This window comes from Saccoglossus kowalevskii, chromosome 4 (assembly GCF_978046115.1).
Source record: "Saccoglossus kowalevskii chromosome 4, keSacKowa6.1, whole genome shotgun sequence".
In the NCBI taxonomy this organism is placed as follows: domain Eukaryota; kingdom Metazoa; phylum Hemichordata; class Enteropneusta; family Harrimaniidae; genus Saccoglossus; species Saccoglossus kowalevskii.
This window is the reverse complement of record NC_140644.1, coordinates 21,695,328-21,720,058: the sequence shown is the minus strand read 5'-3', so window position 1 is coordinate 21,720,058 and position 24,731 is coordinate 21,695,328. Positions and strand designations below refer to the sequence as shown.

The window sequence follows — 24,731 nt, the reverse complement described above, 5'->3', positions numbered from 1 at the left end:
GCATCTGTACAACCAATATCAAATATAACTGTCTGAAAAGAATAGATCTTTTATTTCATTCCAGTTGTCACGAGGAAGACATTGCACAGGCATGTGGCATGAATAATTATATAAACCGGTATTTGTATTGGAATGATGTCGACGTTTCGTTGCCGTGAATAATCTCGAAATCAATGGCGGATTGAAAACGATTGCACTGTACGTCGGAGATCGTGTGCACAAAGAGACACACTTACCTTGTGTAATTCAAAGTAATAATATTTTGATGAAGATTTGTATAAACCATTTCATGTATGGTTTAACAGGTTCAAATTCAGTGTTTCGTATTATATGTGTTTTGTGAGGGTACTTCCGATGCACGATAGGACGCCCTCACAAGTTGGAATAGATTGGCGTACCAGCGTTCCCAGTGGCTGATCTATGGGGTAAAGAGGGTCCCAGAGGTCCGGGTCCTCTTTTGGAAAATACAATATTGACTTGATGATTTTCCTATCAGAATGTTCGCACAACGTTCATTAAACAGCTGCTAAAGTTTGAAAGACGAGAGTTTATTTGTGACAACACTGTCGTCGGGAGAGATCAGCAGTAAGTCATTAAAGTTACATAACAAGAACATAATAAGGATAAAAAACGAACACACGAAATAATACATAATTATAATATAACACATAATAAAAGTTAAAGAAATAACTTGCTCTCTTTATATAACGATTTGATATTGCTGCCTTGAAGAAAAGTTGCATTTAATATATTTAGCTTTTTCAGAAATTATGTCATTTCCATTCATTATCAAAATAAATTTAGTTTTCTCGCCTCGATTCATATAGGCTTAAAGAGTGGTGGTCTACGCGCCGCGTCTGTTCATAGCGACGTACACAACACGTTTGTTCCACGACCACCGCCCTCATAAGACAGAGATGAAGTTTGAAGCTTCTTCGTATAGCCGTTGTCTTTGCTGTTTATAAATGGAACAAGATATAATGAAGTGGAATTTTTTATTTCCCCTTTATCCCATAATTTACAATTCCTGTTTTCAGCTGGAGTTCTGAGTGTCTACCTGTTTCAATAGTTTTGTAAGTTTTTTTTCTAGCTTAATGTCACATTTGATTTATTACTGCTACATAAATATTTAGTTGGTTAGCAGCATTTTATCGGAACCAAACTCTTGATTCCTCTACGTGATTGCGACCGAACGTGTCCTAAGTTTATCCGTTTCTTTTGAGTCGAGCTGCAATAGAGCCCTTAATTGGGGGTTCTCATTTACGGGTCAGGCCATGTCGGGGCTCAGTCATATTGGAGTTCAACCCCGATGTTGTTGTTTTTTTTGAAATCGAACTCGGCTCGCGTTTAAGAGGACATTGTTTCAGACTAAGCCGACCTTTGAGCTGTTGTGTTTCGATAAAATGTTGTCGTGCAAACAAGGAAAGAGTGTCAAGTGCTTTGGCAAACAGTTGTAAACCTTGAAGGTTACTGCTTGACTTATCAAACAAATAAGAACAGAGGCGACATTTATGTAACACGAATCAAGCATCTAAAATATAGAAGTGAAATTTACAACACACGGAATGAAACAAAAACCTGGAAATGAAGATATAAAAAAATAAATGAAAATATCATAGAAACTTCGCCAATGAACGGCGATAAAAAAATGAAAATGACAGCTAAAATAAAAATAATGAAACTACACAAACGAGTTGCTATATAATATATAAAGTAATATAAAAATAGGAACAAAGAAGCAAAATTGTAGATGATGTAAAAAGATAAGTGAACTTCGTTGATTGTAACCATCGTGGCCATGCAGGTGAACCACGGCACGTGTATTTTATGATCGGGTGTTGTTCTATACTAAAGAAAATAATAAAAAAACGTGAGACGATCGTAAAGAACGCAATGATGGCGACGAAGTTCCGCCATGTCCACGGTGCTCTGATCATCATTCATGTCTGACTGAATCCAAGAATAATACTTGTCATTGCCATAAAAAACAGCGCATAACCCCCAAAGACGACATTTCTCCACTCACCTTATTTACCAGGCTAGTGTGGTTACCGTGAGTATGACTCGATGCCAACGGCAGTTGATGACTCGTTGTATTAGCTTGTCTCGTCCCGCGATTTAATCACAAGGTAAAACGAGGCCGTACAAAGTAAATTATGTAATTTATGGCTTTTTGTCAGGCAGTCAAAAAGTCTGACAGGTAAGCTGGCGAATAAATTGGAATGTGCCGATATTATATACCTGGTTGGAAAATACGGGAAAAGTAACATGTATGATTGACGTAGCTGAAGAAATGCAGATCGAAAACGGTAATTTATTCATGAACTTGGACTTGTCATTGTGCTGTACACTGCGTTACGTAAGAACTCCATTCATGCATTCCGTAGACTCTAACTTGATGCTGACATTCAACCGCTGCGAATCACTCGTAAATCCTCACATTCCAAGTATATTACTATGCGCTGGAGATATCGAAAGTAATCCCGGACCAGAAAAGAACATCATTAAGGATATTATATACAGATCCAGTAAATCAGGACCGTAGTCACGGAACTTTGTGAATAACGTAATACTTTCCATCGGGGTTATTACGGTTATTTTATCCGATTGCTTTATAAAAATGTCTTTCGCATAAATATGCCATACCGACACAGTAACAACCGTGTCAATCATTATTAACCAATGCCCAGATATATATAATATATATAACTAGTAGCTTTGCGGTAGGTAGCTTTCGTGATAAGTGGGTTTCGTATCTGGTGGGTTTCGCGGGGAGTAGGGCTTTGTCTCAGTAACTGGTCCTTTTATCCTTGTTGAGAATTAAAGTTTTATGTTTCTTTAACAACTGGTGCTATTCTGAGAATACCATCCTGGCAGGAGTTCCAAAATAAGACCCATGCTCTGATAATGCCTCTAGTTTTAAAGACCAATAAACATTATGATCTTATTGGTGTTGCAAAGTATAGTTGAATATTGTTTATTGAAATTAATAATTCCTATAAGCGTTTTCCAATATAGATAAATTGCAGTACGTAACAAACTATATAACTCAGTCTCAATTATGAAATAAAGGAATATATATATATATTTACATTATCACTAATGCATTGCAATACAACTAATTCAAATTGAAAGAAATTGCATTATAAAATATTCCATCAGTAATACTTCTCAAAGGCGCTTTTCGCGGTCAGTGTTATTTACGAAATATTTGTTTATAGGTTTATAAACTTGCTTGGCAATACCCACCCCAATTAGATATAATGTGTACATATTTTAATAAATAAAATGAAATATTTATTTGATTACTTAACGTTTTTAGGTTTATGCGCTGCATATTATAGAACACGTACCTAAGCGGCCGTCCCCAGCAAATAATTAAGCTAATGCGGTTTCAATATCGAATCAAGAAACTCTCCGTTCTTACACAATCTGGGAAGTTTGAATTACTAAATGAAGTACGGGACGACGAAGCTGAAATATCCAAGAACTGTGATAGGTATTTTTGATGGTTAAAAACCTTTCACTTAGGTAACCGGGATTCGGTCGTTTCCACGCTAGGCTGACAAAAGACACACACAAGCTTCGTTCATGTTCCCAAACGATTCTCTGCCAAGTCCCTGGTTTTCACCCGAGACAGCATTAAATCACTCTTTATTTCTTGTCACTCCTTAACCAATTACAATCAGTATAAGAGACTCCAAGGCCTTGCCTTCAAACAAACAACCAATCACATGGAAGTTTTACACATCATAATCAATTAATTACTCGTCAAGCTTTCTAGAAAAACACTACTATATATTGTCAACACTAACTAATATTTATGGGGTAATAGTCTTGCACTAACATTCCACAAAGATACCGCCTTAGTTAGAATCGCAAACAAAATTGGTTTAGGATTACAGCTACTGTATTGTATCTTAAAAACTGCAGAGTCATAAAATGTTTTTGGTTGATTTCGACCAGCTCGCCATCTGGTCTTGTCATTAACCTTTATCAGTATATGTCATGGCAACCACTGTCAAACTGACTGAAATATAAATCATGACACAACCCCCTGTTTTACATTCTGCATGTTCTCCGAACATACCGTTCCAATACCAAGGATGTCATCACATTTATATTTCACACGTCAAATACATCAACAATTGTTATGCAATTAAAATACACTCTAATATAACAAAATACATAGTTTCAAATGAGTAAATACAATGATTACATATGGTAATTATAATTTCAAAAAAAAAGCTATGAATTTAAACACTACTGTTATGATTCTAAAATACAATGGTTATATATATTGAAATAAAAAGATTATGAGGTTAAATACATTGGTTATATTTTCGAATATCCTACTCTATCAAGGAGAGGTGCCAGCACTTCACTTGCTATCCCAATTATTCAGTATTGGGTTCCCTATCTACTGCATACTAGTAATATCCCTGGGAATCTCGGTATATACTTCAGATAGACCTACCAATAATCTATAATGATTCCCTACCCCTTCCACAGCCATGCACTTACTATCTTTCCACTTTGGTATCTTAACGGCTTTGGGCAAAGGAATTACACGTTCTACACCATGAAATTTGTATTTTAAATCACCCCATTCGATATTCAACACAGACGAAATTATACCACGTTCAACTGTTAAATTCTCGATCACGGGTCGCTTTGCCAAGGCCAAATGACTCGGAGACACGTACAGGGTCATAACATTTACCAAGACATACAGCTTGTCATTGGATATCTCTAAAATTAACTTAGTATGGGGCAATTTAGGTGCACGATACATTATAGAGCGATTGTGCATATAATTGTGACCCTGTGCATATAATAGCCAGAATGGTTTCAATTATAGTAATAGTTTTGACTTCCAAAAACGGTAAGGCAGGGGTTTCATCCATAGTGTCGCTAAATAATTTGTCCGCCATAGAATAATAAATTGGTTTGTTTTTCCTTAATAAATCTGCCGTTCTGTTTAAATCTACCACCAAACGTGCGTCAGAACGTACAATTTCCTCGAAATTCCCTCTGTTAATGGTGATGTTAGGGAGTTGTACTCGCCACAGGTTTTCATACATCGAATTCCCCGTAATTTCTGTCAAATCATCTGGGTCATAAAAGGGTATTAAAAATGGCAAATTTACCGGATGCAGAAACGTGGGGGCCTCATCTTCTGTGCAACTAGTTAACAATGGCGATATATAGAAATTGTCGGAATTTATAGCCCATCCACAGGGCAATTTAATTATACACATTGTACAACCTTCAATAGGCTCAGGGCTTTTATCCCTGCATGCTATTAACCATTTTGTATCATTGCTATTCACCAAAATATTCCCCTGTCCGATTTCGAGAATCTTAGGGTCGTATACTGGGTTAAGTATTAAATCTATTTTACATGTGTTATGAATTTCCTCTTTATTATCATAGAACAAGGCCTTCGTACACGACGACTTACGCATATTTATCATGGTAATTACAGAGGGACAATCTTTTACTGTCAGACCAGTACAAGACGAAATTTGGTCTGTACTCATTTCAATGTAGTAAGTTTCATCTTCATTAACCCCAAAATACTCTGCAACTGACGTTACCTTCGTGCGCCCGTTCTTTGCTGTATTATTGTCGAAATGCTGAGGTTTATCACCTAAATCATAAGGGAGGGGCATAGGCATGACTATCACTTTATACACTTCGAATATGTCGTTTTTTATTGTAATGGGGATTCCAACATTTATGTACACATTATTGTCTGTACGCCGAAATGTCACTCTCGCATTATGGTAATAATAATTCAAATTCGTGTATGCTATATCAAAATTAGGATATTTCTTTCGTAGTTTCTTTCGCACTGCCCTTAAAGCATCCCCTAACACTCTCGGTTCTACAAACTGCAAAGGTAACCTTTCTTGTAATAACACGTCAATCGAACTTACCCTACGTTGTGTCTCCCTTTCAAGTAACTGTAACGCTTGCAGCCGTTGAATAGCATATCGAAACATTAAATGTGTGGATCGCCGTTCATAATTTAATTCTTTTTCTAACGCCTCTTGATTTAGTTCCATTCTGTTCAAGCGCTCTCTCCATTGCGATAAATCAGATACGATCGAATAAATGGCCTCATGATTTTCCTTAATCCCATTCAGAGCATTCTCTATTCTTTTATTCGTTGTGAAAACATATGAATTTAAATCATCTTCGTATGCAACAATTTGATCTGTCATAACCTCGGTGGAACTTTCCAATGCCGCTACATGTCGTCTCAAAATATTTACGTCATTCGACGTGGCCGTTCCGAATAAAGATTTTGATACCTTCCCTACAAAGTCTAATAATCCCCTTTTTTGTCGTTCATTTCCCAAATTCTTTTTCTCTATCTTTGGAAATAACACACGAATCGCTCGCTCATCTCTCGAAATATGATACATATAGAATTTATTCTGTTGCTCGACTAACTTCAAAGTTTCCCCGTATTCCTCACAAAACTTCGGAATGAGGTGAACTGTTTCGTTCGAACATAATGACCCATCATAGGAATATCTAAATAAGGTATTGCGAACGTATGATGCCAGTACGTTAAGCTGTTATCGATGTTTGCTACCCGTTCAAACAATACTCCATAATTGGGGCGCAGAACATAATCTCTCATCTGCACAGACGGTTTCCATCGTACGACCAGTAATACACTAATAAATATCAACGCTATTCTCATCTTGACATCAATTTCTCGGGAGACGCACTATAAATTAGTAATGAAATGAAAAGAAAGGGGTATGACACATGATAAATGAAAAATCCGTGGCCAATTCTCAATTTGCGTGGTCGAATGGTAGAATTAAGTACCCACCTAAAGCGTTTCCTATGTTCTCATCAAATTGTCCACGGCATCACCGCCCGGCGTCTTCATGAAAGTGTGACCCCCAACACCAAACCTGTACGCAGCTACAGTGCGGGCATCACACTTCCATGTAATTTAAACTAAGGCTTTATCATGGATTCTTTCCATGCTCTTTGAGAAATGATCTCGTATGAATGAATTCGTTAAGTATTATCGTTAGTAATGAATGATGTGCGTCCCAGGGCCTAAATAACACTCGTCTTGTCACACACTAATCTCTTTTTAATATACTTCTAAACCATTAATCAACTTTTCCCGCCTCCTCTTATTCGCTTTTGTCGACCCCATAAGGGGTATCGGATGGTCTTTTAAAAATAATCTCGCCTGTTCGTTTAAATTCTCATAACATTCCCAAGAATTTTGATCTTTCGGGTACCCCACCCATTTAATAAGATACTCTTTTCTACCGTTCCTCAGCCTCCCCTTAATAATCTTTTCGATACCAAAATATCCGCTATTCTTACTATTCATCTCTGTGTCTCTGGGCCCTACCGAATCATTTTCTCCTTCGGGTATATCATCTAAATTAGGAACATTTTCTCCAGGAATTTCCGTTTGAGTGGGTGGGGGTTCACTTTGCATTTCCGTACCCCTCTCATCAGCATTCACGATTTCAAACTCAGGGGCTTCCCTAAATATATCCCCTTCATTTTGTTCCTTGCGTAAAGCTCCGCGTTTCAGTCTGTTCACATGAACTATATTCTTAAATATTTTCCCATCACATACGCGTTGCAAATACGCTTAAATCGTTATAAAGGACCTCGCACGTCACTAAATATCATTTCAAAACAAAAATCTGGGCGCTCACATACATACAATTCAACATCACAAAAAAAAAACGGTAAAAACAATAGAAAAAAACAGCAATACATTACATTACTGAGCAATAGGGTTAGGGTTGTGACAAGAGTTCAACGTCCTTGAGTTACAGCGTCCGTTACAGTGTCCAACGAGCGGTTCTCTAAGCAATACACAGATAGCTAAATTTCTAATTCAAAGTCTATATAGCGTCTTCTTCTTTTGTCGCGTTAGTCCGGGTCGTTCTTTGTCATCTTCTTGTCTTTAATGTCGCTCAATTCTTAATTATACAGTCCTATCCGGTACTCATCCTTCGTAAGGGGCTCAGAAGTCTTCATCCCTTCAGCGTCGTTCATCGGTGCCATACTGTTAACGGTGTTAGTCGTCAAGCGCGGTTTCTGAGTCGTCTCTGCCATGGAGCTGTTAGTTCGGTTCACAAGAAAGACACCTCTTCGTCATTTCACTTTTCCTCACAGGATGATTTTTGTGTTGAACACAATGCCCAAGGGTTATCCACCACGTGTGATAGGTATTTTTGATGGTTAAAAACCTTTCACTTAGGTAACCGGGATTCGGTCGTTTCCACGCTAGGCTGACAAAAGACACACACAAGCTTCGTTCATGTTCCCAAACGATTCTCTGCCAAGTCCCTGGTTTTCACCCGAGACAGCATTAAATCACTCTTTATTTCTTGTCACTCCTTAACCAATTACAATCAGTATAAGAGACTCCAAGGCCTTGCCTTCAAACAAACAACCAATCACATGAAAGTTTTACACATCATAATCAATTAATTACTCGTCAAGCTTTCTAGAAAAACACTACTATATATTGTCAACACTAACTAATATTTATGGGGTAATAGTCTTGCACTAACATTCCACAAAGATACCGCCTTAGTTAGAATCGCAAACAAAATTGGTTTAGGATTACAGCTACTGTATTGTATCTTAAAAACTGCAAATGTCATGGCAACCACTGTCAAACTGACTGAAATATAAATCATGACAGAACCAACACATACCAAAAATCTCAAAAGTGAATATTCGCGGTATATTTTAAGTCTAATCAAACCGGAAGTGCACAAAAGTAATCAATATTTTTCCATGCTAGAATGATGTGTAACTTCATACGGGAATCCTGATAAAGTTCACAACTGGCGATTTAGCAATATTAGGGATTGTCAACTTCCTGTGAATTTGATTACCTAACGTTTTTAGGTTCATGTGCTGCAAGTTACAGAGCACGTACCAAAGCGGCCGTCCCCCAGCAAATAATTAGGCCAAGGCGTTTTCGATATTGAAATCGCAAAACTCTCCGTTTTTACACAATCTGGGAAGTTTGAATTACTAAATGAAGTACAGGACGACGAAGCTTAGATATCCAAGAACCAACACATACCAACAAATTATCTCAAAAGTGAATATTCGTGGTGTATTTTACCACTAACCGGACCGGAAGTGAGAATTTGTTAGTAATCTAAATATCCAAATATATTTTAGTATAAGGTAGAAATAATCTTTATGGACTGGATACTATTTAATTTCATCTGGGTTTCGGTACAGGCCTATTTACTGGCGCGGATTATTACAGGTGATTCTAAAAAACACGCTCGAACACGTCACCTCAAACACCTCTCACACAATGCAGCAATGAGTTTCACCATATAATAATATATTCACAGCTTACGTTTTAATCACAGGTGCCCGACGATTTATTCGTGTGGATGGTTGCTGAAGTTAATACATAGACGCCTATGTAGCAGAAAGACCATGTTTCAGTACAGAGCCTTATCCTTGCCCAAAATAATATAAATTATAGAATTGTGACACTTTGGTGATGTAAAGCAGCCATATAACATTACATTTAATCATTCACGCTCCGCCCCCTCCCCCAATCACTAATACTTGTTTCTGGTCGATCGGTATGTGCTAAACTCAATCTGATTAAAATCAATATTTTTTTTATATAATATGTATTTGTATTTTAGTTTGAATATGTTGATTTGTTGTTTTTTTCTTGCCGTTAATCAGTTCTTAGTTCTTGTGTGTGACTTGTCAAACACTTGTCTGTAAAAATAAATTTTAGTAGGTTATGGGTGCCGTGGAATGGTTTACAGCGTGGTGGTATTGGTAAGTAGTTGATAGTAACAACAACCGAGCAATTGAATGACTCCTTGGAAGAAAGAATCAAAGTATACTTGTGACGGTATAGTCAACTGTGACCACGCGTCGGGATTAAAGTATTTGTACATTCAAGTTCACGGAGGTCAACTGGGGTCACATTAAGCCCAGTATATACCAGGAGTCGATCGGCACTTCAACTCGGAAATATATTCACAACTTTTTCAGAATTTGTTCATTTCAAAAACTATTATGTCATTCAGTTTTCTGGGAACTAGTATTGTCATCATTGTGTGTTGCTATGGTAACTATAAATACGCCGTACTAACATACAGACACGTCAAGAAATGAAAAGGAATGAGGAAGTAAAAATAAATACTTTACTTTAAGAGGGCAAAGCCTACTCGAACATTAAAATACCAAAAATTCTATGAAATTACAATATACACTATGTCGCTACATACTACTGATAGATATACACACATAATAATTACATTTTTTGTGAAATTTATTATTTTTAAATATCTAAAACTTATTAAATTGTAAGACTTTGCTGAGCTTTAGTTTCACGTAGAGGCAGTAATATTTTACGACTTATTTACATGTAACTGATTTTTACAGCACTGTCGTTATCTGATTTGCTACCCCAGTGTTATGAGTGGGCTTGTATTTTTGTTAGCGTTACTAGCGACAGGACATGAAGTAAACTGAAAATAGAAAATATCTTTTATTACGACTCTTATACTAATATATGTTTGGATACTTAAATTAGGTACTAGTAGCATCGAGATGAGTGGGTCAGGCGGTGAGTGGTTTTTGTAGTGCAGTTGGATATTGTTTATTGAAATTAATAATTCGCAGAACAATATAGATAAGAAATTATATTATGATATATATGTATAACTCTTTCTCAGCAATGAATCAAAAACATGTTTAATGTATTGTAATACAACAAATTAAAAACAAAAACAAAATTGCAGTATAAATATTTCATAACTAACACTTCAGTGCTGTGAATGTTCTGATAACATTTGTTTGAAACTGTAAACAATAAAACATGGATATTAGATAAGAAAATGTGGAAAGTTTTGATAAATTCAGAAATATGGCAAGGCATTTCTCTTTGTTTGGAATGTTCACAGCTGTGATAGCTGTGACCCTAGTGACATTTTATACACATGAATCTTTTTCATCATGACAGTTTTCATCAAAAATAACAAGTTCGGAACCCCACTTCAGCTGGTCAGTCGACAGCCACACCTTCATTATGCACATCATGAATGCAGCACCACCATTGCAGGTGGACTGCAGCGACCTCACCTTCAACCCCAAACTTTATCACAACACAAGTGTGTTTAGGTCTACACCCTCGTCAACAACATCAACAACAACAACTTCATCATCATCTAACGGGAGTATCGCACAGCATTACATTGATTTACATCACAGAATCTTCGTTTCAGGCCTTTATAACTTTCAAGGTCTTAGAATCCCAGTCTCTTCTGGTTTGAACATTCAGTCTTGGCACCATGTTTGATGCGAATAGGACAACAACATCTTAGAATTTGCTTGGCCCATCAACTACTCATGTGATTTTCTCCCCACTTCACACCCAACAAATCACACATCGGCATTACATTTTGCAGATCACGTGAACATTTTTTTGGAATCAGAGCTATTGCTCGGTGCATCTGTCGGACCGTTCAACATTCTGCCATTGTCTCGCCTGCTCATTTCCTCACCTTTAATGACTGTGGCTCATCTTCCCGTTGCATGGTTGTACACTTAAGAAGGCTACTCAGTCAATGACGGCATCCCAGGGGACAAGCTGAGATATTCTATTGTTGACTCCATGTTGGATCACATCGATACGCTCTAGTTGCCTCCTTTAATGCATGCTCAGCAGGGTATACGGGCAACTTTGTGTGGACCCAGGAGACTACCTCCTGCTCGGCTATTCAGAGAAGGGAAATACTACTTTGACGTTTCACCACCTTTTGGGTTACACACAGCAACCTTAATTTTTCAATGGTCAACCAATGCAGTGCGTTACATCCTGCGCAATCAAGGGCATGGAGTGATCAATTACATTAATGATTTCGGTGGAGCCGAGTTACCGATCAACGCTACTGCTGCTTTTTAGAGTCTAGGAAATCTGCTAAACGAGATTGGCCTTCAAGAATCTGCAACTAGAGCATGTGCTCCTGCTACCAGTATGACTTTTCTCGGTTCTGATTTTGACACAGTCAACATAACCATTGCTGTACCCGACGCCAAACTCACTCAAATTCATGAAGAGCTATCCAACTGGGACAATCGCTTCTCCTATTTCCGCACAGAACTACAAAGTCTCATTGGCCTCTTGTCCTTTGTCTTGAATTGCGCTTGCCCAGGTTGCTTGTTTATTTCCCGCATGCTGTCCATGCTTCACACATTCACTGCTAAATATTCCCTCATCCATATTGATGCCGAGTTTTGTAAATACCTTTTGTGGTGGAAGACATTTTTACTGGACTATAATGGCGTTTCTATCATACACATCCAAATTTGGTCTCCACCCGACACGCTTGTGTGTACAGATGCCTGCCTTTCAGGCTGTGATGGCTTCTCTGTTACCCAGTTCTTCTGTTCACCTTTCCCACAGCACATTATCAACATGGGTTTGTCAATCAACACATTGGAATTGCCTTCAGTCGTGGTCGCACTCAAGCTCTGGTCCAATGCTTGGCGAGGGCTTTGCTTGCAAATAACCCCCGACAACAATAGTTGCATTGATCAACTCTCATAGTATCAATTCAGATTTCAAATTCAGTTGCTTGTGGGCAATCGCATACTTCCAAGCATGTTTCTAATTCAATCTTTGAGCCATACACATTCCTGGCCAGAGCAACATTTTGAACGCACCAATCCGTTCGAATTTATCTTGTATTTACATGTCTTGTGTGGAAGAGTTAAAGTCAAACTTAGGCATCTCAGATGTCATTGTACCTGAGGAAACATTCCAGTTCATTCATCCTTGGTAATTTATATCATTCTCTTTTTCACTCCTACAGGTAGTCAAGTTCCGTTCACTGCTCTGGACCGACATGCGTCTTGCTCACTCAACTAAGCATTTGCTTGTACTTCGTTATACAACATTACCACACAATGGCGTGCTTTCTTCCCTTTCTGCCTTTCTTTTGCGTCCAGCCAGTTATGGTCACAACACAAACAATTATTCCCTACACGCAGTTCCTCGCCCACTCGTTTTCAAGCACATCATCTATTCACAACTACCTCAACGGTGTTCGTCTGCTGCATCTCTTCGTCACAGAGACCCCACCTTCTTTTGACTCATTCAAACTTCGAATACAGCGGATAACCGCGAAATAGCACTGTCGCAAGTTATATATCACACTAGATATCCTCCTTCGCATTCATCGTCTCTTTGACACACCTGCTGCACATTACACTGTGGTCCGCTTTCCTCATTGCATTTTTCTCATTACTGCACAAGCCCAGTATAGTGCCCCCTTCGGATACAGCTTTTGACAACCACATTCATCTCTTGCGAGGCAGTGCTGGTTACGCGGCCACAGAGTTGATAATTCCTATCACATGGTCCAAAACCATACAGTTTGGCGAACGTGCACTGCACATCTCAATCCTGGCTATCCCCGGCTCTGCCCTCTGCCCAGTATCAGTTTATAAGCATATGGTAGACATGTTACCAGCACCTTCTGATGCGCCTCTATTTCTTGCTCCATCATCTACCAACAGACCTTCCAGTCTTCCATTTGACATCTGCGATCATTGCTCACCTCCACATGCCTGGACCCAAACAGTTACTCTGGTCATAGCTTTCAGCGTGGGGCGCTCCTATCACATTTCAATCAGGAGCAGACCCTGAAGCAATTAAAGTGCAACGTGACTGGCTTTCACAAGCTCACCTGTTCTCTCACCAGCGTCATGCATTCGCACTGTTATCAAATCCAGTCAAGTCGATATGACATTCGCTTTTGGCTTTATTTTTGGCCTTTTAGTGTTGTATTGTGCTGTATGCCAGAAATGCAATTTTAGATTCAACAGAATAAAACTAACTTTTTATTTTCTTTTGCCGCCAATTCGCTTGGATCGGGTTTCTCCTTTGCCATTGAGTAATTGTTGTATTTTGTATGCAGTTCAAAATTGTTAATTATTCATTTGCATACTTTTATTTACATAAGCTTCGTTCGTTTGTTTCATTTCTCTACTGCGTCTGGTTATTGTATCTCATTTGCTTCATACTGTTTACATGCACTGTTTACACCACTGTTCGTGCCCAGTCATTTCTATTATACTATTTTGAAATGCTTAAAATTGATTCTGTAATGGTTCAGTTCTGTTTTGAATGCATCAGACATTGTGTTCCAATCATTGTATTTTTTCGTATGTGTTGGTTGATTCAGATTGAATTTTTGAGTGTAATAATTCCAGCTACACTCTAAGCGGTTTTGATAATTATGAGACTATGGGTTTAAGTAGTTGTAAATATCATGTACAGCATGGGAATACGAGTCAGATAAAGTGATGAAGCATACTAATTTTTTGTTCATTTTGCATGTGTACTGTGATTGCATATTTTAATACATACACTCTCAAAATATGAATTATATAACCTGAACAAAAGAAGCATTTTTTGTCCATGCCTTGAGGCATTTCCTCTTATGTGTGTATCTCCATGCAGTAATCCTAATAAGTAAGATTCACAACTGACGGGGGTCCATGGTGGCTGCAGGATTAAAAAACAAATTGCGTTCGTTAATGCTGTACGATTATGCTACCTTCAGAGCCTACCTGTGATTCGTAGACCCATGTTGACTATGTCACAGATTACTTATTTTCCAGAGTCTGTCTGATATATATAAAATTTGACCATGAAATGTCAGAATAATAAAAAAAATAAAAGTCAGTTACATGTGTCAGGAGAGCTGCAGAACAACAATAGACTTTCTGTTCTATGCGTCTTTGATTGTAACTATAATATTTACGCCGATGTACGTAAAGACACTCTCTAAAACAGTCACTCTCAATTCACTATGCAAATCAGCCCACTTGGGTGTACTCAATTCTTATAGGGTGCATCCATATATCTGACAGGGTGTACTCAAATGTATCCAAATCTGATAGAGTGTAACGAAAGGGTGTACCTAAATTTGATAGGGTGTATACAAATCTGAAAGTGTGTATTCAATTCAGATAGGGTGTACTCAAGTTCTTCACTTACCTTGGCAGTGCTGTGGATAAACAGGGCGGGATGCTGATGTCAAAACCAGGATTGGCAAAGCAAGAGCTGCATTCCTCCAACTGAGGATCATTTGGAGCTCCAGAACAATAGGAAGACACACCAAGTTTTGTTTGTTGAATACAAATGTAAAGTCTGTTCTGTTATATAGAGCAGAAACCCGGCGTACCACAAAAGCAACAACCCACAATCTACAGACCTTTGTAAACAGATGCCTGTGGATAACCCTATAAATTCATTGGGCGGATAACATCAGTAACTTTGAGCTCTGGAAGCAAACCAGGCAGCTTTCCATGGAGGAAGAGATCTTGTGGAGTGATGGGGTTGGATTGGCCAAACTTTGCGTAAGCAACCATCCAGCATCACCAGACAAGCCTTGACATGGAATCCACAGGGAAAGCGGAAATGAGGAAGGCCAAAAAACACCTGGCAGAGGGACCTCAACGATTATGTTAGGCACTCAAGATCCCACCTGGGGGCATAGTTTGTATAGGGTGTATCCATATCTGATAGGGTGTACTCAAATCAGATAGAGTGTTTTCAAGTAATCGACAATTTTTTTTGTAGCGTACCAATTGTATATATGGGCCACCATAATATCTCGTAGGGTGTACTTAATTCTTATACGGTGTATCCATATCAGACAGGATGTACTCAAATTTGATAGAGTGTATCCAAATCTGATAGAGTGTATTCAAATCTGACAGAGTGTATCCATTTCTGGCAGGGTCTACTGAAACCTTATAAAGTGTATCAAATTGTGATAGGTGTATCTAACTATGATAGGGTGTATCCAAATTTGTGTTAACACTCAAAATAATCCGTGGAAATGGCCTTAGATATGTTACTTAACATATACAATGTATCTACTGTATATGTTTGGTGATCAATTGCAATTCATACATACTAGCATCCATGTTCAGACACGGCACGTCACAAATTGCTATTCAGAATTAGAGATTTAATCTGCCAACTATTACATAAATGTCATTATCCCTAGTAAAAGTGTAAATCAATTACTTGTTTAGACCTACCTGCACTCACCCAACACAAATATTATAAACTGATACTTTTATATCTTAAATTTCTTTGAAAACTGCGTGACTGAAACATTTGTAGTCACCTACTGATTAAATTTAAAAAACTCAAAAACGTGTTAAACGTATGTTAACAAGAGAAAAGATAACATCTCCTTATTTTTGCGAACAGCAACTGAAAGCTCTAGATGGCCGTCAGCCCATGTAATCAACAATATTAATGGATTTGTAACATTAAAACCGACTAGCGCACTAAAGATTTGCAATACAAGTATTAAAAACGCATTAAAACAGACCCCAGCCACCGTGATTCTTAATTAAAAATAACGATCAGTAAAACAGCGCCATCAGAAGTCCACACATGGAAATTATCAGGTGTGCAGCTGAAAAAAGAAGAAAATAAGTTCAGTACAAAAACTCATCCAATTCTTTGGTTGGGTGAAACAGGGAAAGGTCACACTTTCGATCGCGAATTAACCGTACACATTTATACCACGATATGAAAGTGATGACGATACACTAGCGCCAATAAGGATGGTACACAATATATTGTAGCGTACCTGGAGACATGATAGTGACGTTGCTCAAAGCTTCATCTGAGCTGCACATGATGTCATTTTTATTGTTGATATCCAGCTTGACAGTACTGATGCATGGGTGCTCCTCATGTTTTTGTGGAACTATAAATACAGTTGAGCAAACAATTGTCAATATGGGACACCATGTCAACTCGAAATGATCTGTTCTTTTTAAGAAACCCAGGACACTAATGTACAACGTGTATGATCTGTGTCTACGTTGTCAACAATAGCTCATTGAGAAACACTATTTGAAAATTGTCAATCTGTAAATGTTTTAGAATATATCAAGTCAACAATGTAATGAGGATATGAGTAATGTATCTGATAATCAGTATAAATCATGATATGCTAATCAGTTAGTTTGTTGGTGGGATTTTCTATTGTATAACGTATACATTCATTTACATCATTCTGTGTAAACATTGATAATGAGTGTATAAAGTAATTCATTATGAAATCAATTTCGTTGCGATAATATTGTAAATTCATTAAATGCATATATAGATTTGCTATCAACATTTAAAGCCGGGATAAATAACATACATTTGTTGAAAAAATTGCAACTTCTGTCAATGATTCGAAACGTTGAATGTCAGCAATAAGATCGAACCAGATGATAGGTGTGGTTATTTCAGTTTGTTGTTGCTGATCTTTAAATCTGTTTTATTTGTTATCGTTCTATATTTCACTATGTTATTTAATAGACTTTTTGACTCAAATGTTTCCCCCTCTGAATATTCTTCCGCTAATATTGCTCCTTTACACACAAAAATGATTCGTACTATAGTATCCGATACAGTGATAAGCGGCAGCAATAACATTGCTCCAGGCTTGAAAAGATTTCTATATTATATTAAGAGTTATGTCCTTTTTTTTAAATGTTCGATACAATAATTGTACTTACTTGCAAGAATATGGGTGGCATCGCTACTTGATACTACAAGAAGATATGTTAAAAATTGGCGTAAATTGTTGATTATAGTTAACAATAGAAATTCAAACAATGATAAAACGGGCTTTATTAACCGAAACACGATTCGCTAGTACAATATCTTCCAAAGAAGCCGAGTGCATGTCTACATTTAATTTGTTATGCGAACAATGACTCGAATTGCGCACACCCACATTTCCCCTGCATTACATTACTATAGTAGTTGTTACCCTCAAGTTGTTCCCCTGTTGCTACCATAAATTTTACTACATCCTTGGCAAATTAACTAGAATTCAAAAACATAATTTTATTTACATGTGAGCATTGAACCTGTTCCAATTAAAAAGTAATACGATGTACTTTCTATGTCATAGAACTTGGCATAGCCGTCAATGGAGGAGTTGCGTGTGAAGCTACACTCCAAAATGTAGTCATTAACTGTTACTACGCCGTTACTAAGACCATCCTGAAATGAAGCAATAAAGCAGTATTAGAATAACACAAATCTACATATTCCATTTGCTATGGAAATATTCGAGTCAATAGCAGATTACTCACAGTGCCAGTCACAGCATTAACTTTATCAGTATTGAATGTGTTTTCAACACGTTTAATTCCGGTATCTGAGTTTGAACACATCACAACACTGTCGCTTCCCTGTAAGAACGAAAAACAAAAACATTTTGTATGTTAGTCAGTGCAACAGAGTATTTCGTGAGCATGAACTAAATAAACGCCAAGGGGCGGTGTGGAATAAGTTATAAAGTTTAAAAATTATTATTATTATATTTCCTTTATAGTGCTTGTGTAACATCCTGTAGAGCCGGGGCCATTCCATGGACCTTTGGCGTTAAAGGGAAAATGTTATTTTGATAGTTCCAAGGATGCAGATCTTTTTGAGTTCCAAAATGTTAATATTTCCCGGAACATTGCTGGTGTATATTTCCAGGCCCTTCTTTATGAGCCCTAGTGCCCCGATCACTACGGGCACTGCTCTAGATATCATTCCCCAAATTTTGTTGATTTAAATTTCTAAGTCTTTGTACTTAGACAACTTTTCAACCAGTTTCACAGATGTGTTTCTGTCCGATGGTACTGTCATGTCAATGAGGATGCACATTTTATGTTTCTTGTCCTTGATAACTATGTCTGATCTGTTGGCACATATTTCTCTATCTGTTTGAGTTCCAAGATGTTAATATCTCCCGGAACTTTGCTGATGTATATTTCCAGGCCCTTTTTTATGAGCCCTAGCGCCCCGATCACTACTGGCACTGCTCTAGATATCTATAACTATGTCAGGCCTTTTGGCACTTATTTCTTTATCTGTTTGTATTTGCATATCCCATAGGATTGTTACTTCCTCGCTCTCATTTACTGTATCTGGTTGGTGTTCATACCACTTGTCTGCAATCTATATCTTATAATGTATGCAGATCTTCCAGTGCACGCATGCAATTGCGCTGTTTTGTTTTCGAATATATTCTGTCTTTGCTAATTCAAGGCAGCCAGATACAATATGATCGATGCTCTCCTCATATCTGCTACATATTCTGTACTGGGGGTCTGTGATATTTTCCGCGATACGGTGATGATAAGATCTAGTTGCTAGGCTCTGGTCTTGTACAACAACAATCAGTCCTTCTGTTTCTGCTTTCAGTCCACCACTTCGAAGCCATTGATTGGTTTTGTGTTGGTCAACATCTGTTTCTTTCAATCTCTTTGGATACTAGCCATGTATTACCTACTCTTCCCATTTCTAGTATTATATCCTGAGCAGGGTTCTTAGCTTTTTTCTTTACTCTCTTTGCATATTTTGTAATTCCCTGATTTTCATTTTGATGGAATTCATTGGTCATTCCCAGCTCCAGTTTGTATGTTCTTGCTTCTTTTGAGGTTGAGTAGGTTTTCTTTTTTTCTCAAGTTGTTGTACCAGCTAAAGCAGAAAATTTGCTAGGTATGTGTCCAGACCGATGGTGGTTGTCTTGAAGGACAATTCCAGCTGTTAATAATGTTGAAGCTGTAAGTTACAACTGGTATGGCTAGGGTGTTTATAGCTTCAAATCTGTTGGTAGCATTGAGTTCACTTCTTAAAATCATCCTAATCCGTCTGTAATATTCTTTCCTGACTTTTTCTTTCATGGCAGAGTGCATCTCCTTCATTGATTCCTAGATACTTGTAAATTCCCTCATGTTCTATGTCTTTGATTGGTGTGTCAGTGTCAATAGTTATGTTGTCGGTTTGGGTTGATCTCCCTCGTTTGAAAGTTTCTTTGGCACACTTTTCTAGATCAAACTCCATTTTGATGACATCACTGAAAGTTTTAACTATGTGCAGGAGCCCGTCTTATTATTATTATTAGCCCTCACCTGAACAAAGTTCAGGAGGGGGCTTGTAGTTTCGCCTTCGTCAGTCCGTCCGGAGTGATTTCTCGAAGATGGCTGGATCAATTTTGTTGAAACTTGTCACAAAGATATAGGGACCACCCATACAGATGTACGTTGTTTTACCTTTTTGAAATGATCAAATATGGCTGACTGGTAGCCATTTTGATTGTCAAAATCCTTTAAAATCCATTTTTTTGGGGTGTGTCCTTCATCATTTCTCGGAGATGCCTGGACCGATTTTGCTGAGACTTGGTACAAAGACAGAGTGACCACTTGTACAGATGCACATTGATTTATTTTTTCAAGAAATCAATTAATGAGCTCATTTGCATATTTAAATATTAATTTGAATTCTTGTTAATTTCTTGTGAACTAATAGTCCAAATCAGACCAAACTTGGTAGAGACTTGATTTGTCAATATAAGATATATACTATGCAATATTGAGTTCCAATTTAATTTGCATATTTAATGAATTTTGATTTTTTGTTGATATCTTGTGAACTAATAGTTCAAATAAGACCAAAGCTGGTATAGACTTAGTTGATCTGTCAATATACGATATGTGCTACGCAATATTGAGTTTCAACTTAACAAGCTCATTTGCATATTTAATTAATTTTGTATAATATCTTGTGAATTAATTGTCCGAATGAGACCAAACTTGTTATAGACTTACTTTATCTGTCAATATAAGATATGTGCTATGCAATATTGAGTTTCAATTTAATTAATGGGCTCATTTGCATATTTAATTAAATTTTAATTTTAGTTAATATTTTGTGAAATATTAGTCCAAATAAGACCATACTTGACTTACTTGATATGTCGATATAGGGTATGTGCCTTGTAATGTTGATTTTCAACTTAATCTTCCTACCCGATTTTATACATATACATTCAAACTTTATAATTCATAGCCAAATATAATCACATCTGACAAGTGGGGGCTCTGTCATCTTCGAGAAAACAGCACAAACTCAACTTTGAAGTAATCCTGAACAACCAAATTTATATATATTGCACACGCAAGACTAATCTTGTTACATCATTCAGGGGAGTCTCAAAACATTTTTTTTTTTATTTCTCGGGTATTTTTCATCCTGATGGTTGCCAGGCGATGAAAATGCCCGGCTGTCCGCCTCGAGAATACGTCGCCAGGTGTCCATACGGAACAGGACGCGCGCGACGACGACCGTCCTTTAATCAGATCAAACCAGACCAACATGTTACGATTTTGAACATTGTGTGAATTACGGTTGACAGATCATAAAAAATAAATCCATAATTCTCCCCAACCAATGCAGATATATTCGATATTATTTATTGTCTTTCAGTATTTTTTTTTTATATACAAACTTAAAAACTTTAGGAATTATTAATGACATCAGGTTTTTTAGTTTTCCTAATTTATTTGAATTCATTGGTCAGTCTTGTTGTATTATTACATATCGTATATGCTAAAATTCGGAAGGCGACTTTGCCTGATGTAGTCAATGCTGTAAATTTTTATGTGTTTACTTTATTACTATCAGTACAATTGTCAGTCAGTTAAAATTTGGAATGCGAATCTGTAACACCAATATTAACTCCATAAATTATGACCTAAAATAAAACTTTGGCCATTATTACTATTTGTTACTGTTATGGTGAAAGATTAATTATAGTAAGTGAAACATGGTAGTTGTAATGTTAAACATACACAGTTGGGCACTGTAGTGTGAATTCAGTACAATTCTGCACTTTATAACGTTACGTCATATCATTGAAGTGGAAGTATGAACTAGGAAAATAAATATATGAAATAAAAAAAAGTTAAACAAATTTTACCAGGAGAAGTCTATAACTAAGCTTCTTTAGGATTTAGTCATGGACGATATAGAGCTACACCAACTTCTTATTGATCGCCACCAATGGAGCGATAAACAAGGAGCAGCACTCAATACATCAGCGCAGCTCGCTAAGCTAATTTGTAATTGCATTTAAATTCTGATTTCCAAATCAACCGGAAAATAACACTAGTGGAGTACAGGACAGTTCAAAAAATGGTTGAGGCAATTGATACTTACCATAAATTTGTCAGTCGAGAATCCCACAGCGACCCAACCAGCCCCCGCGTCACCAGACCTATCAGCCAACATCTCAAAATCGACTGTAGACATGTCAGGATTATAGGCGTATGATAGGAACATTTTACAATCCAAGCCAAGCATACAGTTTTCTGGGTTTTTGTAACATGCTTTGTTAACACTACATCCCGCATCAGAAACCGCTGTCATGGCAACCACTGGCAACATGGCGCTGATTAATATCAGTGACATCATGGTGCAATTCGTGAATTGTGACTGTTACCTGAAATGATAAAACCAAATGAACCGTGAGATGTAGATGAATCAGTACAATCGACAGCTTCTCGTGAAAACTGTGGGAAGTACGTAGAAGCACTAGTTATTGTATTATTGCTATCAGTTTGGGTGTATATTGTGCCGTATTATAAGCATAGTGTTTATAAATATTGGATATATTTACTACGTAAGTGGCTTACAGTCCTAGTGCTGGGTTGATAACGTGTGCCTTGTGAACATCGTGTTTGCACTCCACGCATGCAGAAACTTTACCGTTTCCGAATTCACCCTTTTTTTTTCTTCTCGTTTGACTGCCAATTAGATACGGGATGAGGCCTTCCATAGGTTAAGAAGACTATCATTTATTTGGATAAAAACGTGAATTTACAGTATTTTCCCACTCACTCGAAAAATAAACCGCTGCTTGGTTTGCATTTTCACATGTTTGTCTGCATGTCTGTACAAGTTGAGATCATTTAGCGTATAAAAATTCATCGAATTGTACTGACCTTGTGTATAACGACGTATATTACCAGACGACACTTGATTTGCGCATGCGCGGTCTTGAAATACCCCCTAGATTGTCTAAGCAAAAATATAACAACACCAACTGGACCATGAAAGAAATGAACACATAAATCTAAGAGAGGTTCACCCAGGGTACACATATACCAAATATCAAATCAATCAAACGGAGTTCCAGTTTGCGAGAACGAAGAAGAACGATGACGGTCGACGACGGCGGGGAATCAGTAATTATCTCTGCTCAATCACAGTGACAGATGTTCCAGTAACCCGACCGAACCTAGACGGTGCCACTGAACCATACATACTGATCCAAAATTTTCATCACAAAATGGACTGTATTGAGTACGTTCCCACATGGACTACAGACGGAAGTACACATTCTGAATATCAAACAGCCTGTATAGTAATGTATCTGTATGCATGGACAGCCGTGTATTCATGATTGAGTACCAACAACTCAGCTTATGATTGTCCTCGGGACAATACTGTCTACAGTAGAGACAATGAGCCGAGAAAATTTGTACATGCAAACAAACATTCACGTAATAACCAACCCTGTGCCATCGTACTTCTTAACGTTTGGTGCGTGCGTGCGCGTATACAGTGACTGGTTGGCGACGTTGTTTGCTGATGATGTTATCAAAATATATACTACGTGTGTCTGTTTATTAAACAACTTGCGACCATCGTTGTCACAGCAGATCGTCAAGTATATTGCTGATAAGTAAGCGACGTTTCTTATCAGACATTCGTCTGCTGGTTGGCAAAAATGTTACCGTATGACGTCACAGTGCGACAGTTCTTGTCCATGTGGAGTGTCGATTAGAAAATACAAGTTTTACGATTAACCCTCTCGTGTAAACAGTATTGAATGTGCTGATCACCACGAATTCGGTGATGGCGTTAACGTTGAATTCTTACTATGCCACGGTCACAATGTCCCTGGCTTTCCCGGATGGATTCATAGCATAACATCCAAATATGGCATTTCTCCACTCACCTTATATACTACATGTGAGCACCGTGTACAATGTGTGCTGCTTCTTACACGCCTCTCGCAAATTTGGTCACAAATGATCTCAAAGGGGTCGTAGGCAGATATGGTCACGTGAAAGCCATACGCAGTTCATTCATTGTTACTATGAAATGGCATTGTTCCATTTGGTCAATAGGTCAGACACAAAGGTGGCAAATAAATAACACAGAATTATATGGATAACGTAGTACACCCTTACCGAGTGTCTCATTGGACTTTTTTTTGCGTAAACAATTGAATTGCTACAATAGTAACACTCGTTGCCAAGGTCAGTTATCATTATCCCATGTTCTGGACATGTATGTATTAAATTTAATACATCATATTACAATACATTCCATTATATTACATTACAATACAAAATAGTACATTACAAATAATGACGTAATTCGTCATGCATTGATTCGTAGACAATGTGTAATAGCTGGTCACGTGACATATGGCAAACAGATAATTAAAGGTAACATTGTCCCGCCTAACCAAATTGTATAGCATTCTGACTCAATGACAACGGCCTGACATTACTTATCCTACGCTACAGTACCATTGACCATTTCGACCTATTAAATATATCATGTCCAATGAATTCGAATAGAAGAACGGGTGACATACAACCGTACATGATATGTATAAGACGAGACTCTCGTGTGAAGGCTCTTTGGAATATGAGATAAAATCCGAGATAAAATGCGGGGGCAGTTGGCTCCTTCCTATGGCTTCGGACTTTGAATACAGAACAGGTTGAGTAAGGGGGCTTTATTTGACTTTAAACCCCACTGCTCACATTCTTCTCGACAT

At 37.6% G+C, this 24,731-nt stretch overlaps 1 protein-coding gene across 2 annotated transcripts; it reads right to left on the bottom strand.

Annotated features, from left to right (window-relative positions):
• Positions 1 to 16,034: 16,034 nt before the first annotated feature.
• On the bottom strand, positions 16,035 to 23,964 carry LOC144355902 (ferric reductase 1-like). 2 transcript variants are annotated; one of them, XM_085498541.1, is made up of 8 exons: positions 23,898 to 23,942; positions 22,879 to 22,979; positions 22,094 to 22,376; positions 18,196 to 18,294; positions 17,953 to 18,103; positions 17,611 to 17,643; positions 16,686 to 16,805; positions 16,035 to 16,508 (listed from the first exon to the last, which is right to left on the bottom strand). In XM_085498541.1, exons 3-8 carry the CDS (start codon positions 22,346 to 22,348, stop codon positions 16,456 to 16,458), a joined length of 711 nt encoding a protein of 236 aa, XP_085354667.1. In that variant the 5' UTR covers positions 22,349 to 22,376; positions 22,879 to 22,979; positions 23,898 to 23,942; the 3' UTR covers positions 16,035 to 16,455. The 2 variants fall into 2 exon arrangements, with proteins under 2 accessions (XP_085354667.1, XP_085354666.1); XM_085498540.1 differs by lacking the exon at positions 22,879 to 22,979 and having other exon boundaries at positions 23,898 to 23,964.
• Positions 23,965 to 24,731: the final 767 nt, after the last annotated feature.

Excerpts from the sequence above, each read along its gene's own strand:
- LOC144355902 (XM_085498540.1), bottom strand. The coding sequence starts at position 22,348 with ATGATGTCACTGATATTAATCAGCGCCATGTTGCCAGTGGTTGCCATG. Across the intron at positions 18,295-22,093 it reads TCTCGACTGACAAATTTATG|GGAAGCGACAGTGTTGTGAT; the intron begins GTAAGTATCAAT and ends TCGTTCTTACAG. Across the intron at positions 17,644-17,952 it reads AACAGGTTCAATGCTCACAT|TATCAAGTAGCGATGCCACC; the intron begins GTAAATAAAATT and ends ATCTTCTTGTAG.